The sequence below is a fragment of the Neolamprologus brichardi genome, chromosome 6, assembly GCF_056152115.1.
Source record: "Neolamprologus brichardi isolate AB-2024 chromosome 6, ASM5615211v1, whole genome shotgun sequence".
NCBI lineage: Eukaryota > Metazoa > Chordata > Actinopteri > Cichliformes > Cichlidae > Neolamprologus > Neolamprologus brichardi.
In genome coordinates this window covers 24,726,049-24,744,368 of record NC_142109.1, presented here as the reverse complement: position 1 = coordinate 24,744,368, position 18,320 = coordinate 24,726,049, and the positions used below count along the sequence as shown (strand labels likewise).

At 40.0% G+C, this 18,320-nt stretch overlaps 2 protein-coding genes across 2 annotated transcripts in view; both read right to left on the bottom strand.

Moving 5' to 3' along the window:
* Positions 1-18,320, bottom strand: part of LOC102784717 (zeta-sarcoglycan) — a 365,649-nt gene that overhangs the window by 273,239 nt on the left and 74,090 nt on the right. The window lies entirely within an intron of this gene.
* Positions 407-3,671, bottom strand: LOC148102555 (uncharacterized). The gene has a single exon (XM_087841893.1). It carries the CDS (start codon positions 3,415-3,417, stop codon positions 2,722-2,724), a length of 696 nt encoding a protein of 231 aa, XP_087698019.1. The 5' UTR covers positions 3,418-3,671; the 3' UTR covers positions 407-2,721.

Genomic DNA, 18,320 nt, shown 5'->3' with positions numbered 1-18,320 from the left:
GTTATTGCCCCAGACCTCTGCACAATAGCTTAAGTATGGTGAAACCAGTGAACAGTATAGAATATGAAGTGATGTTCTGTCGAATACCTGTTTTGCCTTGTTTAGTATTGCAATGCTACGTGATACTTTGAAATGAATATATCTTAAGTGAGCTCTCCAGTTAAGTTTTTCATCTATTATTACCCCCAGAAATTTATTTTCACTGACTCTTTCAATATCAACACCATTTATTTGAATCTTTGCATTTGTATTTAAACTACTATTTCCAAATAACATAAGTTTAGATTTATTCAAATTTAATGATAATTTATTTTTATCAAGCCAGAACTTCACTTTACTTATTTCATTAGTCATATCCTCCAATAAATTCTGCAGATCATCACCAGTGCAAAAAATGTTTGTATCGTCAGCAAAGAGAACCATTTTTAATACTTTGGACACTTTACAGATGTCGTTAATGTACAAGTTGAAGAATTTTGGGCCCAAAACTGACCCTTGGGGTACACCACAAGCAATGTCCATACATAAGGAACAACCACCATTTATTTTCACAAACTGCTTTCTGTCACTTAAATAACTCCGGACCCAATCTAAAACTACCCCTCTGACACCATAACGTTCCAGTTTTCTTATTAATATATCATGATCTATAGTGTCAAATGCCTTTGTCAAGTCTATGAATAACCCAGCCACATATTGCTTTTTGTCTATGGAATTTGTGATGTATTCTATTGAATCTAATAGTGCCAATGATGTTGATCTGCTTGATCTGAATCCGTACTGACTCTCAGTGAGTAGTTTATGTTTATCTGTAAATTTTTCCAGTCGGTTTTTAAACAGTTTTTCAAGAACTTTTGAGAATTGAGGTAGTAAAGAGACAGGTCTGTAGTTTGTGAAATGGTGTTTGTTTCCAGATTTGTATAAAGGTATAACTTTTGCTATTTTCATTCTGTCTGGAAATCGACCAGTTTGAAATGATAAATTACAGATGTATGTAAATGGTTTTATAATAGCCTCAATGACTCTTTTAACCACTATCATATCAATGTCATTACAATCCAAAGATTTCTGATTTTTACATTTTTTGACAATTTCAAAAACTTCACTTTCATCAACGGCTGTGAGAAACATAGAATTTGGATTTCTGTCTATCAGTGTATCCGGTTTTTCCTGTGCTTTCCCAGGATGATTGATTGTTCTTGCTAAATTTGGTCCAGCAGTTACAAAGAATTCATTGAGACTATTTGCCACAACATCCATATTGTATTCTTCATGGTCATTACAAATGAAATACTTGGGATAGTTCTTTTGTCCAGCCCCACATTTTATAACACTGTTCAGGATTTCCCATAATCTTTTATTATTATTTCTATTTATATCTAATTGCTTCATATAGTATTCCTTTTTACTAAATCTAAGTATATTAGTTAACCTATTTTTATATCTTTTGTATCTGATTTCAGCATCTTTAGTTCTCATTCTTAAGAACTCTCTATATAGAGCATTTTTCTTTATACATGCATTTTGCAGACCTTTTGTTATCCATGGACAGTCCATATATTTATGTTTCCTACTATATTGCTTTATTGGACAGTTGGTATTGTACAGTAATGTAAATATTCTAAGGAATTCATTATAAGCACTATTAACGTCCTGTTCCTGATATACTTCACCCCAGTTCTCTTTCAATAAATCTTTTTTAAATGCATTCATTCTTTCTTCTGTTCTTACTCGTCTGTACTCTTTTTTACTGTCCATTTTATTGATCTTGTAATTCCTATCATAGATTGTAAAAATTGGAAGATGGTCACTTATATCGTTAATCAGGAGTCCACTTACAGTCTTATTTTCAATGTCATTTGTAAAAATGTTGTCTATGAGAGTTGCACAATGTGATGTAATCCTGGTAGGTCTAGTAATTTTAGGGAATAGATTCATACAGTGCATTGTGTTTATAAATTCCTCAGTGGTTATATGTTTATTTGGGTTTAGCAAATCAATATTGAAGTCTCCACAAATGAAAACTTTTTTGTGAGCTAGTTCAATAAATGTTTCTTCTATCCAGTCTTTAAATGTCTCAATACTACTACCTGGAGCTCTGTATATACAGCTAATGATTACATTTTTACTTTTTTCTTTACAAATTTCAACTGTAATACATTCTAGTACATTATCAATCACCATCGTCATCTTTTCCACCACATTAAATTTCAAGGATTTGTCCACATACAAGGCCACTCCTCCTCCTCCTTTGTTTTGCCTAGTTATAAATGTGAATTCATAACCCTCCAGTTCAAAGTCTGTTCCTTTTTCCATATTGATCCAAGTTTCTGATAAGGCAATGACACTAAATGGATGTGAAAACTGGTTAAGATATTCTTTGATATGATTAAAATTAGCATAGAGACTTCTACAGTTAAAGTGGATAATTGATAATTTATTCTCAGTTTTAATCCTCTGATTGTAGTCTTTATTTGTATAGTAGCAGCAATTGTTATTGTTAGATGAGAAGAAGTTGTTGTCTGGATCTATTTCATATTCCAAGTCCTGTGTATTGTGATCCATATAGTTAAATGTTTTCAGTTCCAATTGATCATATTCTGCAACTGTCTGACTGATGCAGCTGTTTCTTCCAGATGTATCTGAGTTCTTCCTTCCAGTGTGTGTCATAAGTGAGTGTGTGGTTGTCTGTTACCTTGTTTGCCGTCCAGATCGTGTTGCTCACTGATATTTTTCGAGATCCGCCATATTTTTAATGGTCAGAACTTTGGCTTCCTCTGGTGATCCGTTTAGTTTAATGAATATTTTACAGTTTGTCGTCCAAGTGCTTTGGATTTTTCCCAGCTTCTTAAGATGTCGCGCTTTTTTGGCTATTTCAGCGTTGTGTTTGGTTAGATGTTCATTGATAAAGACATTATATCCTTTTAATTTTCTTCCTTGTTTCAGCAGCATAATCTTGTGCTTTCGATTTACAAACCTTAATATAATAGCCAGTATGTTGCCGTTCCTCCTGGGAAGAGGGTGGCATGCTTCGACAGAGTTACAGTCCAGGGCAATCCCTTTGGACCGCAGGAAAGCAGCCACCTGTTGTTCCGTGTAGCTAATGTCAAGCTCTCCAGGTTCCTCATTGCTGTCAGCGGTCACCGCCTGAGCGTATGACCGGGGTTTAATATGGAGCCCAGTGACGATAACGTCGTTTATCCTGGAGTATTGTTCCAGGTCAGCGACCTTACTTTCCAGGTATGCAATCTTTTTATCTTTTTCGGCATTTTGGATGCGGAGGAGCTTTACCTCCTCCACAATTTCAATGATATTTTTCTGCTGCAACCTGATAGTAGAAATTTCCTCCATTATGAAGTCAAGAGACTTTTTAATGTCCTCGACTTCCTCAGCTGTCGGTGTCCTCTTCGGCCCCATTTTATCTGGTTACCCTGGTAGCAGGTTCAGTCAGCTGATTCCTCAGTCAGCTGTTAGCCTGGTAACGTGTTGGCTAGCCTGCAAGTACCTCGTTAACTCCGTTAGTCCAGTCCAATATCCTGTATCAAAGTCGTAATCCAGACAGGGTTGTACCAAAAGTTCCAACAATTTGAGTAGTTTTTGCTCCAGAAATTGATGGCCAAAAATTCAAAAATCCACAGGACACGATCAAAACACAACTTCCAAACAAATGGCAAACAGGAAGTGACGTTTTGCATTTCCGGTTCAGAAATCACTTGCTAGACTGGACAGCATCAGTCTCCTGCACTTCTTTGACCGCTTAAGTCAAGTCCTACCACAGTTTGTCTCATAACATGTGGTTAACATTATGATATATATGTTTTTCTAAATCTTGCCAAGTAGTTTCCAATTCTTAAATCAAACCAAACAGTGACAGGAAAAAAAGTTAAATGTTAAAAATGAACGTATAAGAAGAGTAACCCCAGATGGTATTGAAACATGTGGTCTTTGCTTGGAAGTCATGTGATCATGCCATCTGTCATCCCACCTGCAGACTTTTGGTGATTGTTCTTCTTCTTTATCTGGAAAAATGGTATGGTGCAGCAGCAGTGTTGGGTAAGTTACTTTAAATTATTAACTTAGTTACATTACTAGTTAGTTCTATCAAAAGTAACTCAGTTACTTCAAGTTACTCGTTACTTTCAGAGTAACTAGTTACTAGGGAAAGTAACGTTGGTTTCCAAAGGAGCTTGCAAAGAAAAGCGTCTGGACTTCTTTAAGTTACTTGAAGACATTTCACCTCTCATCCGAGAAGCTTCTTCAGTTCGAAGGTCAAATGGTGGGGAGTCCCAGATTTAAACCTAGTGGGAGTATCCCCCCACAGAGGGACAAAAGGACCCCCTGATGATCCTCTAATCGCCTGAGCCAAGGTGTGAAACTGGGTGTGGGTCCCAATCAGCCATCAGAGTTTCGGGTGAGCTCATTGTGAAACCTGGCCCCACCTTATCATGCGAATTCCTGAGGTCAGATGGCCCAGGATGTGAGTGGGCGTTAAGGCATCTGGGGAGGGAACTCAAAACCGGATTATAGATGGCAGACAGTTGGTGTCGTAAACCACCGCCTCTGTTCAAAGATGGTCGCTCACAGTGGACATAGATGGCTTCTTTCACTCCTCTTTCAAACCATCTGTCCTCTCTGTCCAAAATGTGAACATTGGCATCCTTGAAAGAGTGTCCTTTATCCTTAAGATGCAGATGGACAGCTGAGTCTTGTCCTGTGGAGGTGGCTCTTCTATGTTGTGCCATGCGCTTGTGAAGTGGCTGTTTGGTCTCTCCAATGTAGAGGTCTGGGCATTGGAGAGACCAAACAGCCACTGGGACTCCCCACCATTTGACCTTAGAACTGAAGAAGCTTCTCGGATGAGAGGTGAAACGTCTTCAAGTAAAGAAGTCCAGACGCTTTTCTTTGCAAGCTCCTTTGACTACGATGACCTGGATGACTGAGAACCTTCACAGACTTAACTTTGGTTTTACTCAGAATTCTCTTGTTAATGTGTTGCTTCCATAACTGGATACTCAGCAAGACTGCCAATCTTCTAGCTTGCTTACTTGCCACAAGTGCACTGTGCCACCTACCAATAGAAAGGAAAAATTTTTTTGCATATTTCCACGAGAGGAATCCCACGCCTGGACCGTCGTTGTTCGCCGTCATGATTCAGCATCATGTGCGCTTTTTGTTGTAAGATTCAGATAATTATTTTTTTGTAAAGCTAGACATTTTAAATGAGAATAAGAAAGAAAAGTACTTCTTTGTGCCCCCCTTTCCCTGTTAATGCCCTACCTGGCCCCCCTAGCAAAACTTTGCTAGATCCACCCCTGCACAGTTACCAGCTGTCAGCTACTTAGAAAATGATCCTGGTGTTATTTGTCTCTCAGAAACAGTTCATAACTTCCCTTCAACTCATTCATGTCACCCAAAAGATAAACCTATTTCTCCATCACCTGTTCAGCTCTGGTGATTCAGTAAGGACGTCTCCTGGTTTCATCTTCATGTTTCCCTCTCACCAGATAACCAAACCGACATCATGACCAGCAGCTTTTACAGCTGTGGCTCCAGCAAACATCAGCTGATACTAGAAAGTAATATTAAATAAATTCTAACAACAGCTTATCAAACTTAAACGTGCTGCTGTTGTTCAGCGCGACATCTGCTGGTTTCCTCTTTCTGGCGCAAAGTGAGCGATAAACAAGAGAGAAAAGCTGATCAGCTGATCATTGATCAGTTTCATGATTGAAGTAGCAACAGGAGAGGGAAGGGGGGAGAATGAGAGGAGAAGAAGCAGCTATGCAGCAAAGATGCAGAATAACTCCAGCTTTGTGTCTTTTTCAGTGTAGCTGAAGTGTAGGACAAACTGCGTTCCTTTTCACCTCAATACGAAACGCGTAATATTTTCTTTGACTATGAGACGATTCAGTTTTTTACGGGATGGTTAGCAACTCTAATAGTTAACCTTATGAACAAAATAAAGTTCAACATCAGTAACATCATAGCACCCACGCAGCTGTATAGAAACTCCGTCATGCTAGCTAGTACCCAGTACGAAAAAGTCAGCATAACGAAAATAAACTCCACCCAAACTTGGTTTATATCTGACCCAGATAGACTGCACTTCATAACTTCATACCTGAAGTTCAGTTCACCTGACACTCGGGCCGGCGGCCGCCTCGGGTCTCTGCTCCTGCCTCCGGTTTCCCTTTCCCTCATCCACCTGCTGGCCTCCACCACTTGCTAATGTTATTGAAACTGTGGAAGTGTGGAATTTCACCACACGAAGTAACGAATAACGAGCCTATCTAAATCCCAGTAACGATTAACGCGTTCCCTATTTTGGCATAATAACTAGTTACCGTGCTCGTTACCACAGTAGCGTAGTTACTGTAACACGTTACTTTATAACGCGTTAGTCCCTACACTGTGCAGCAGTGCACGTCCCACATTGGATGGAATCCTGACCAAACATGAGTATGTATAGAGTTAGGAGTGCATGAGGGTTTGAATCTCCTCTTGCACAATGTGTTCAACCAGCCATTAGTAACCACACTCATATCCTTGTGCTACTCTCTGTTGATAAGTGGGTGTACTTCACTTGGCCTTTATACATGTTGGGGTTTGTGGCAGAGCTGCAGGGGAGGGGAGGTGCAGTGAGCTCAAGCTGGCAGTGCCAGGAGGCAGGTGAGGCCACAGGTGGTGATCATCTACCTAACGAAGAGTCTCTTTATTGATAGTGAAGCTGGAGACCGGAGCGAGAAGAGTGTGTGCTGAGACCGGCTGCAAAGTCGGCGAATCGTGTGTTGAACCGAGAGACACTGCAATAAACACTCCCAAACGTGAACACAACAACAGTGTGTCAGGTCCATGTCTACAGGGTTTTTTCCCTGTTTTTATTTTCTGGTTTTTTTTTTCAACTAGCACTATTTATGTATTATAGCTGAAACACTTTCATCTTCCCTATTAAGAAATATTAAGAAGCATACTTATCAGCACAGCCAGTATTCTGTTTTCATATGCTTCACATCCCCCGCATCTTCTTACCAAGAAAGTGAGGTCATACAATATCTTTTTTTTTTTTTGCCCTGTACTTAGTTGCTTCCTATCACATCAAGTATTCTATATGTAGTCAAAGTTACACACATTAGATTGGAATGAAGTAATACCCAGTGTTGGGCAAGCAATCAAACACTACCTCCACACACGGATGTACAATATATATTCAATATTAAACAAAATACATTGGAACCAAAATGAATAAATAAACGCTGGAATTGTCACAATGTATTTTCTTCCACTTTTGACTCAGACAAGCTATTCCACCTCCAAACATTACACCAAGCAAACACACAGCAGAAGATGCAAAGAGGAGAAAGAGACTGTACCAGTCTTTGAACCATTCTCTCCTCTGATATGTGATGTGTTATTTTTTGGCAATGTTAAAACTGTCTTAAAATTGAACTACAGAGGATGTATTTGCACGGCGAAAGTCTAGTATTCACCATTTGATTCAAGATCTGAGGAGTACTTTGCTAGGGGTGACGTTATTAAATTATTAAATGAATAAGCAATGTTTATTTTTAAAATGTCTGTTGATCTTTTCTTTTATTATTATTATTACTTCAAATTCATGCTTATGGAATTTGAAAAGAAAAACAGTTTATTGGTGGCATCTTAAAAACTGTTGCCTTTCACAGTAACACCAACTGTACTTCATCTCCTCTAAAAAGGAAAAGGGGCATGCTCACAGTGTTCTAATGTGTTTCAGTAATTATATTTAGGGTTGTAATACTGTCCATGAAACATTTCTAATTGTAATTACATTGGTGAGAGTTTTGCTTGCTCTCACTAAAAAAAGCCAGAGGTCAGAGTTAACTACTGATTAATAAGGTATTCGGACTTTTCCTGGACACTGCAGACTGGGTTGTGTCCCCTAGCTCATGACTTTGAACATCAGCTGTCTGAAGATGATCTTTAAAATCACTAGGCCACCCAGCTTCTTGTAGCAACAATGGGGATATCAAATCCCATTTAACACTGAAGATGTAATTTCATTTTATTCAGATTTAATTAAATATGCTTAAAATGATATTTTTCCTCAATTTCTGCCTTATCCATCAACTCTTTGTGTTTGCTGGCCCTCTTGGGTGATCCCACAGGGTTTCTTTTTCTTCTTTTTTTCTGTGACATTTCAGAGCAATTAAAAATTTGGCTTATCTCACAATTTTCAACTTACCACACCGCCACTGCTGTGACTACATCAAAAGGTTGAGTGCAGCCTTGAATAGTGTGAGTGTGAATACGAAGGTCTTCGAGTGAAAAGTGGAAAGGTTAAGCAATTACGACTAAGCTGAAATCACTGGATATCATGAAAGAAGAATATGTTTCAGTGGAGCTTTGAATTGACTTCTCAGTTACTCTGAGTTTAAGAATTAAATTGTCTATGCTTACTTTTTTTTAAGGCTCTTGCAACCAAGAACAAAAAAAAAACAAACATGTGATTGTCTCATTAGGCACATCAACAGTCACATACATCCATATCCTTAAATGCAGTGCTTGAGAAAGCACTGAGTTTAACAAGTCTATTGCTATTTGAGAAAGGATGTACTGTAGAAAATAGGATGATGCCATAGATGGATGAATTTGGAAGTAACCTTTGGTGCTTGAAGATGTTGGAGCTGATTATCAAGGGCTTAATCTAATAGAAGAATATATTTAATGGATAGCTACTAACATACACTGTGCAAGGTAGGGCACCTTAAGCTAATGGAAGACAATCTCACACACGTATTTTGTAATATGTCAAGCCCCACTTTAATATTATTAAATTTAATGATTCATCACCTCACAGCAACATCCTAAGTTAGAATACACCAGCCAGCTGGGGCCTTTCTTAGTGGACCCTGCCTCTATACCCTATGACAGCAAGGAAAAACTCCAGCCCATCACTTCACCAACTGGAATCACTTTCCGAGATCACGCCAAAGACCCACTCTGGGTTTAAAATGTCCAAAAGTATTGCTTATTCATGAATCAAAACACTCTGTGCAGAACAATCCCCTCCTTTGTCATCCTGGAGTCTCTCCTGAGATTGAAGGATGGCGAAGCTGAGTCAGGAAGTAAGCTGTGACAGTGCTGAGGAGTAAAACAGTTTTAGCAAACACCTCTGTTGCTATCCAGCAGTAAGTAGAAATATGACTTATGTGAGGAGTTCAGTGCTGTCAGCACTGAGGAAGTGTAAAAAAAGATCACCCATATGGTCAGTTTGAAAAAGCTGTGCTCAAAGCAAAATAAAATGGACTGTAAAGTCACCTTCGAAAGTACATCTAAAAGAAGTCAAGTGCATAATGTGAAAAGTACTGAGTGTGCGTGTATCTTGACATCTCTTGCTGTGTCAGGGGCCTCTGCTCTGATCCCTCTCCTCCTCCTTTGAGGGAGCGAGGGAAGGATCACTCCTTCTTCAAAGTCTCTCTTTCATCTCTACCCCATCACACCATCCTCTGGGGGAGGGGAAGCGGCACAAGCAGACAGGACTGGCTTTTTATACATCATTCTCCTCCCTCCCTCATTCCTCTTCTCATTCGCCTTTGCCTTGCATATTTCCAGGGGACTCTTAGCCCTCTTTGGCCTGAAAACTTTATTTGATTTGGGTTTTTGTTGTTTTCTCTCCACATTTGGTTTACAATTTACATTCACTTCACCCTCCTTCCTTCTTCCATTGGCCTTCTTTACTTTATTTCATGTAGTAAACATATATATAGATAGACTTTTAGCATTTTTTTTCAAATATGTATTGCTTTTCCTGCTTTGGGACTCAGCAACAGCAACTTTAGCTGCAGCACCTGTTTCCCCCAGTTTTCAATCAGAAACCTGCCATGTGTTGTATTTTGCATCTAGACATTAGCACATTCATGAATTCTCAGAAACGATTAAATTACCAATACTTTACTCCAGGAGGGAAACACACTGTTCTAAAATGGCACACTGTACAAAGTGTGGGTGGCAGGCTGTTCTCTAGTGTCTCCTCACTTCACAATTGAGCTGTATGCTTTCAGAGCTCTCAGAACCCCCAACACACCTTCTTTCCTCTCCCACTTCCCTCACTCACCACCCCTGGGGACAGACTAAATTTACAGCCTTTGGTTCCCAGGAGTTTGTAAAATGCTGTTCCAACAGACTAACACAACCTCAGGGATGGTTTACACTCAACTCCGGGATTTACACTCTGCATGATCACTTAGCCACATTATGCCACACAGGCACAGACTCACACATACTCTATACACACATGGCTGTGTGATGGTGCCAGTCTCATTGCTCTCCAAAGGGATTTGACTGGGATTAGTGTGCAAAAGCCAGTATCCACTTGATAATGGTTATGCCTGTTTATGGTTTTAGTCTTCTCACTGTGTCTTTATTTGAGACAGTGTTCTTGTGCTTTTGTGTCCCTCCTTTTATTTTGGCCACTAGTCAAGGAGGGCACTTCGTTATCTGCAAGCTGCCTTTCATCCCGTGGAAAATCTCATTTAACTCTCTCTTTGACTGTCTGATCCAGTATATTGATGCTGTTTTCTCTAACTTAGACTAAGTAATTGTCCTTGGTACTCAATCCATTTTTGATTTACTCCTAGATTATCATAAATTATCTCCGCATTAAGCCACATCTATCCATACTTATCCTACTAACATTAGTTAGTGGGATTAATGCAATAACCTCTTATAATTTCTTTGATCTAATTAATCAGCATGTTATCAGTTGGGCATTTTTTGTCAGTTTACAGTTTCAGAGCGAGCGTTATTACTTTAAATATTTGCATCTTATTAGGATATCTTTGGTGATGCAAGTCATCATGGTTGTCTAGTTCTCTGGAACATCTTAAAAAAGAATTTCAGTCCTGTTTCACTTCCAGAAAGATAGACAAGATTATCAACACAACTCCTCTTTCTATATTATTGTGAGAGGTAGGGTTGGAAGTTACTCCACCATATTGTGAAGATGATTATTTTAAAAAGGGATATGAAAAGACCAGACTCACTTACTGAGGCAACGTGACCAGTGATGTGAATATAATAGTTCAAGAGAGCAGTTGGATGTATGATGGCTCTCTGTACACAGTTACAAGAGCATTTGTGTGAAAGGTGGTTGAGGCTGGAGCTATTAAGCTTGGAGAAAAAAAGGGAGCGTTATCACCATTCGGTTGTGTTTAACATTAATGCACTGCCATTTGTTCTTTACCGTGGCTGCTAACACAATATATGAAGTATGAATGATTGTGAAAATGCAGTGACTATCTGCCTATGGCTATCTTCACCCTATGATTTGTTGGTTTCCTCACATGCTTAGATTGGGGTAATGGTTATAGTCATATTATTAGATTCAAAAATCAGATGTAAAATATCCTACAACCAAGACATCACCAACATAAATGAAATGTGTGAGTAGCACTGTTGAATAAAGTTAATGAAAAGTTTCCTACTTGTTTGTCATAGAGTTATGACATATACAGACGTCAATACATGCATGCTCAATAGGAAGCTCTTTTTTTGGTGGGAGAAAGGTTTCATCACTCGTGCAAATGACTTCTTCAATCTCAGTTGACCTGGTAAACAATGACTGTTGTCTAACAGGGTAGTGGCCTATTCTTCCATGATAACGACTAACATCGTGAACAGGGAGGAACGCTGGTTTGGCCATTTTTGTGAAAAGGAAACAATCATCCCTGAACCAAGGTGGGGGTCTAAGAGTTCACCTTTCACCATTTTACAGTGCTGTGATTGCAGCCATTCTCCAACACTATGTGAACAGTACTCATGGCCACTGATCAACGGTCATCATAATTTGCATATTAACAATTATGAAACTGAGCTTGTGGCTCATTGTAAGGCACTCGCGCTAGCTTTAGTCATTATTTAATAATGTTGTTTATAAGACTGATGAAACCTGCTGTCTGCTGAGACTGCAGAAGTCCTGTGGACGAGTAATAAATGTTTCTCCCCCTGAAAACACTGATGAACACAATTAGCTTTCTGGGAAAAAGTCAAAACACTTTCATGAGCAAAAATAATGCTGCATGAGTAACCCAAAGAATTTCAAAGCCTGCAACTAGCTACTGTAAATTGACAATTAAAACCTTGACAGCTGACGTTGTGTGACATATGAAGTGTTGAGACGTAACCAAGCCAAATAACTGAATCTTATCGAACACTCTCATGGCTGTCAATGGAAAATTTAACCAGATATTGTGTATTCTAAACAATCTGTCACTTTAGAGATTCCAGATTTCTGCAGGACATCACTGAAAAGCAAATCTCATTCATTTCTTGGAGCATCTGACAATGGAGATAGACTGCCTTTCATAAAACCTGCCAATTTACCCTCACACCAGCACAAGTTATTTACATTTTCTGCTATGATGTCTTGCCAAGGCACATAGTGTCTACCTCTTTCATCGTCTGGGATTGTGCTTTCTACAGGTACGCCAAAGCCAAGGGCCGTGCTTTAAATTCATTATCAGCTGTCTTAAAGATGAGAAGCCAATCTGTCTGAGAGGTGTCTGGGAGGCTCAGTAACGTCATAACAGAATAAGCTGTAGTGAAATGCCAATACACTCCCTGGAGTGTGATGCGTGTTGCATGTGTGTGTTTGTGAGTGTGTTTGTGGATTTGTGTGTGTGTTGTGTGTGAACGTGAGACACAGACAGCAGTATGAGTAAGAGGGCAAGTGCTTATTGTTTGACACTGCAAGTGTGTTGTAAGATGGGTTTTTAATGCTAATGTTATGGCTTTTGCAGTGTGGAGAAAAGCAATATTTTGTCTGCCAATAACACTGAATAAAATAAAGTAGCTAAGCATCACATTATATCACTTGTACTTCCTGTCCTATCGCCAATATGCGTAACCCTGACTTGATCAAGGTGTATGCTTTGCCACATACAGCATTGCAATAAGCTCTTTTTTTGTAATGTTAATAGGCTTGCATCAACATGAAACAACACATTTAAGAAGACACTGGAACACCCTAAACATAAGCATTAGTCTTTACCATAGTCTTAAATGGCAGCCCTCAAACAACATGCATTTGCACAAGAAACAATTATTAACCAAGTGAATAATTAAGCTTCAGCCTTTGCAATTTGGACACTACAGATTTACGAAGTGAGCCAAATTAGCTTGAAGCTGCAAATCCCAAAAGATATGCCAACGGAAGTGGAAAGTTCTGTGTAAGAACTACTAATAATGTTTGAATTTATAAACAAAAGCATAGTTTATTTCAGTAATGACCAATGCAATCTACCAAAACTACAATTTAGTGGGTCATTATCAAGTAGACCCAATGAGGGGCAGCGTAATCTACTAACAAAAATAACACAGTGCAGGCGCAGACTTTTAGCATGTGTTCCTCGCCAGAAACAGTATGGTAATTGAGATCAATGAGATGCAACCAAAGGACAATTAATATATTTTTGATAAAAGGACAAACGCATCTCTTAAGAATTGACAAGAATTGCATGTGTTCTTGTAAATTTAGAGTGCATGATAAAAAAAAAAAGCTGACAGTCGAGATGGAGTGAGGGATTATAAACCTATGTGATTATAAATCCATGTGTAAGAGCTTATTTGCAAAAGATAAAGAGAAAACATTTTGTGCTGTCACATCCTTACTCATGCACATAGTAATTAAGGATTTATTAAAGCAGTCTTAATCTAAAACACGTTGGATTTGAGTAACAGTTTTATGTTAACAGGCATTTTAATATGTACCAAGTCTCTACTCTGCTGTCTGTAGTGAATGGGCAGTGTAATGACAGGAACAGTTAAGCTGATTTGCCAGGGTGATGGTAGCACTCTGAAAAACCTTTCAAATGTCACATTACCAGTCAAAAGTTTGGACACACTTTCTCATTTAATGTTTTTTTTTTCCGATTGTTTTTCTACTTTCTACATTGTAAATACATACTAAATAAATACATGACACAAGATATACGTAATTATGTAGCAAAAAAGAAATTAATAAATAGCTCTAATTATGTTTTATAATGTTGATTCCTGAAAGTAGCCACCCTTTGCTTTGTTGACAGCGCTGCAAATACTTGGCCTTCTCTTAATTAGCTCAACAGTGTAGTCACCTGAAATGGTTGGTGACACAGGTGTGCCATGTCATTTCTAGAATTTCTTGGCTGGGGTTGGGACTATCAATTGTGTTTTTCAGAAGTCAGGCTGGTACACAGCTATTTGACAACTGTTAGAATTCATATTATGGCAAGAACCAATCAGCTAAGTAAAGCGAAACAACAGTCCATCATTACTTTAAGAACTGAAGGTCAGTCAGTCCGGAAAATTGCTTTATATGTGTCCCCAAGTGCAGTCATAAAAACCATCAAGCACTACGACAAAACTGGCTCACATGAGGACCGCCCCACAAATGGAAGACCAAAAGTCATCTCTGCTCCTGAGGACAATTTCAGCCAAGTTGCCAGCTTCAGCAATCACAAGTTAACAGCAACTCAGATTAGAGCCTAGATAAATGCCAGACAGAGTTCAAGTAGCAGAAACATCTCTACATCAACTGTTCAGAGGAGACTTGGTAAATCAGACCTTTATGGTCAAATAGCTGCTAAGAAGCCACTACAAAGGAAATGCAACAAGCAGAAGAGATCTGTTTGGGCCAAGAAACACAAGGAATGGAGATTAGACCAGGAAATCTGTGCTTTGATCTGATGAGTCCAAATATGAGATCTTGGGTTCCACCTGCCGTGTATTTTTGCAATGCAGAAAAGGTGAATGGATGGTCTCTACATGCATGGTTCCCACCGTGAAGCATGGAGGAGGAGGTGTGATGGTGTGAGGGTGCTTTGCTGGTGACACTGATGTTGGGGATTCAAATTGAAGGCACACTGAACCAGCATGGCTACCACAGCATCCTGCCATCCCATCCGGTTTGGGTTTAGTTGAAACATCATTTATTTTTCAACAGGACAATGACCCCAAACACACCCCCAGGCTGTGTAAGGGTTATTTGAGTTATTATTGGGATGCTGCCCCAGATGGTCTGGCCTCCACAGTCACCTGACCTAAACCCAATCCAGATGTTTTGGGATGAGATGGACCACAGTGTGAGGGCAGTGTGAAGGCAAAGGGGCCGACAAGTGTTCAGCATCTCTGGTAACTCCTTTAAGATTGTTGGACAACCATTTCAGCAGTAATCAAACCCAAGGGTGGCTGTTTTGTTGAATCTAAAATATAAAACATGTTTTGAGTTATTTAAGGCCATACTTCAGGCCAAACTCTGTGCCAAGTATGGCCTGAAAGTCCCAAGGTCAAAATGGGAGACGGCCCCTAGGGTGGTCGAATGGGACTCCCAGATACAAATGGACAAACTGGTGATGGCTAACCAACCGGACATAGTAGTGGTGGACAACTAGAGGAAGATGGCCGTAGTGATAGATGTAGCAATACCGAAGACAAAAACATGAGGAAGAAGGAACACGAAAAGCTGGAGAAGTACCAAGGGCTCAAAGAAGAGCTCGAGAAGATGTGGAAGATGAAGGCATGAGTGGTCCCAGTAGTAATCAGAGCGCTAGGTGCAGTGATCCCCAAGCTAGGTGAGGGGCTCCAGTAGATCCCAGGAACAGCATCTGAGATCTCTGTCCAGAAGAGCTCGATGACATCTTACCCCTGACCTCAGGGGTAAGATATCATCACCCCCACCCAAGACTGTGTACCAACCCTAAGTACAACTGAAGGTGTGTTGAGTGTGAGAGCAGCTGGTAATGGAGATCATGGTGAAGCTGGGATATTTAAATCTGTTTAAGACTAGAACTTCCAAGAGGGTGGTCATGCCCACTTTTCTCCTTAAAATCAAGCTGATGATCAATAAGAAATGTATCTATTTTTCTATGTTGTTTTGTCCTTACAGAATTACCTCTGACTAACTTGAGGGATGTTATGTACAGTGGGGCAAAAAAGTATTTAGTCAGCCACCGATTGTGCAAGTTCCCCCACTTAAAATGATGACAGAGGTCAGTAATTTGCACCAGAGGTACACTTCAACTGTGAGAGACAGAATGTGAAAAAAAAATCCATGAATTCACATGGTAGGATTTGTAAAGAATTTATTCGTAAATCAGGGTGGAAAATAAGTATTTGGTCACCTCAAACAAGGAAAATCCCTGGCTCTCACAGACCTGTAACGTCTTCTGTAAGAAGCTTTTCTGTCCCCCACTCGTTACCTGTATGAATGGCACCTGTTTGACCTCATCATCTGTATAAAAGACACCTGTCCACAGCCTCAACCAGTCAGACTCCAAACTCCGCCATGGCCAAGACCAAAGAGCTTTCGAAGGACACCAGGAAAAGAATTGTAGACCTGCACCAGACTGGGAAGAGTGAATCTACAATAGGCAAGCAGCTTGGTGTGAAAAAATCAACTGTGGGAGCAATCATCAGAAAATGGAAGACATACAAGACCACTGATAATCTCCCTCGATCTGGGGCTCCACGCAAGATCTCATCCCGTGGGGTCAAAATGATCATGAGAACAGTGAGCAAAGATCCCAGAACCACACGGGGGGACCTGGTGAATGACCTGCAGAGAGCTGGGACCAAAGTAACAAAGGTCACCATCAGTAACACACTACAACGGCAGGGAATCAAATCCCGCAGTGCCAGACGTGTTCCGCTGCTGAAGCCAGTGCATGTCCAGGCCCGTCTGAAGTTTGCCAGAGAGCACATGGATGATACAGCAGAGGATTGGGAGAATGTCATGTGGTCAGATGAAACCAAAGTAGAACTTTTTGGTATAAACTCAACTTGTCGTGTTTGGAGGAAGAAGAATACTGAGTTGCATCCCAAGAACACCATACCTACTGTGAAGCATGGGGGTGGAAACATCATGCTATGGGGCTGTTTTTCTGCCAAGGGGACAGGACGACTGATCCGTGTTAAGGACAGAATGAATGGGGCCAAGTATCGTGAGATTTTGAGCCAAAACCTCCTTCCATCAGTGAGAACTTTGAAGATGAAACGAGGCTGGGTCTTCCAACATGACAATGATCCAAAACACACCGCCCGGGCAACAAAGGAGTGGCTCCGTAAGAAGCATTTGAAAGTCCTGGAGTGGCCTAGCCAGTCTCCAGACCTCAACCCCATAGAAAATCTGTGGCGGGAGTTGAAAGTCCGTGTTGCTCGGCGACAGCCCCAAAACATCACTGCTCTTGAGAAGATCTGCATGGAGAAATGGGCCAAAATACCAGCTACTGTGTGTGCAAACCTGGTAAAGACCTATAGTAAACGTTTGACCTCTGTTATTGCCAACAAAGGTTATGTTACAAAGTATTGAGTTGTATTTTTGTTATTGACCAAATACTTATTTTCCACCCTGATTTACGAATAAATTCTTTACAAATCCTACCATGTGAATTCATGGATTTTTTTTTCACATTCTGTCTCTCACAGTTGAAGTGTACCTCTGGTGCAAATTACTGACCTCTGTCATCATTTTAAGTGGGGGAACTTGCACAATCGGTGGCTGACTAAATACTTTTTTTCCCCACTGTACATTGTAACCATCAACTTTGCAAAGTTTCAAAATACATTGCCATTTCTTCTCCTCATTGAATCATTTTTATCGAGTTCAGTATGTCAGATTCTTGCTTGCTATCACAGTTTAGGTTACCTTTTCTCCCATATTTTAACCATCCCTCAGCATGCAATCACTCATTAGTCTTTCAGGAGGGTAAAAAAGGAGAAGAGCATGAGAGAGACAGCAGGCAAAATGACAACTGGCTGACAAAATGACATTTACACACGACAAAGGGAGGGAAGAAGGATTGAGACAACTAAAGAAAGACAGGCATGGTGTAATAAGAGACTGACAGGGCATGGAGAGAAAAGAAAAAAATCAACTGAAACAATGAAGGGTAGAGAGAAAGAGGGAGAAAGATAAAGAAACAGAGGCAGAGCCCTGTCACCTAAGTAGTGCTTTTATTTTGCTGTGTGAGCAGTGATACAAACAGCATTATGGCACAGTTACAACACCCTGACAACAGCCTTTCACAGCATGATAGCTAAGTGTCTTTTTCATACTGTGAGTGCATGTGTTTCAAGAAATTTGTGTGTGCACACATCGTATTCAGTCTTCTAGTTTCCCCATGGCTACTCAATGGATAGGCAGCACAGTGCTTCACACAGATTTGCATTTGTATGTGTGGCAAATTCTACAGCAAAATAATTAGCTGCCTCTCCACATACAATATGTCTCATCTCAGAGATGAATTCCAACTCCATGATCACAGACTGCGGCTGACAGTCCTTGTTCTGCTACGAAGGTTCGGTGA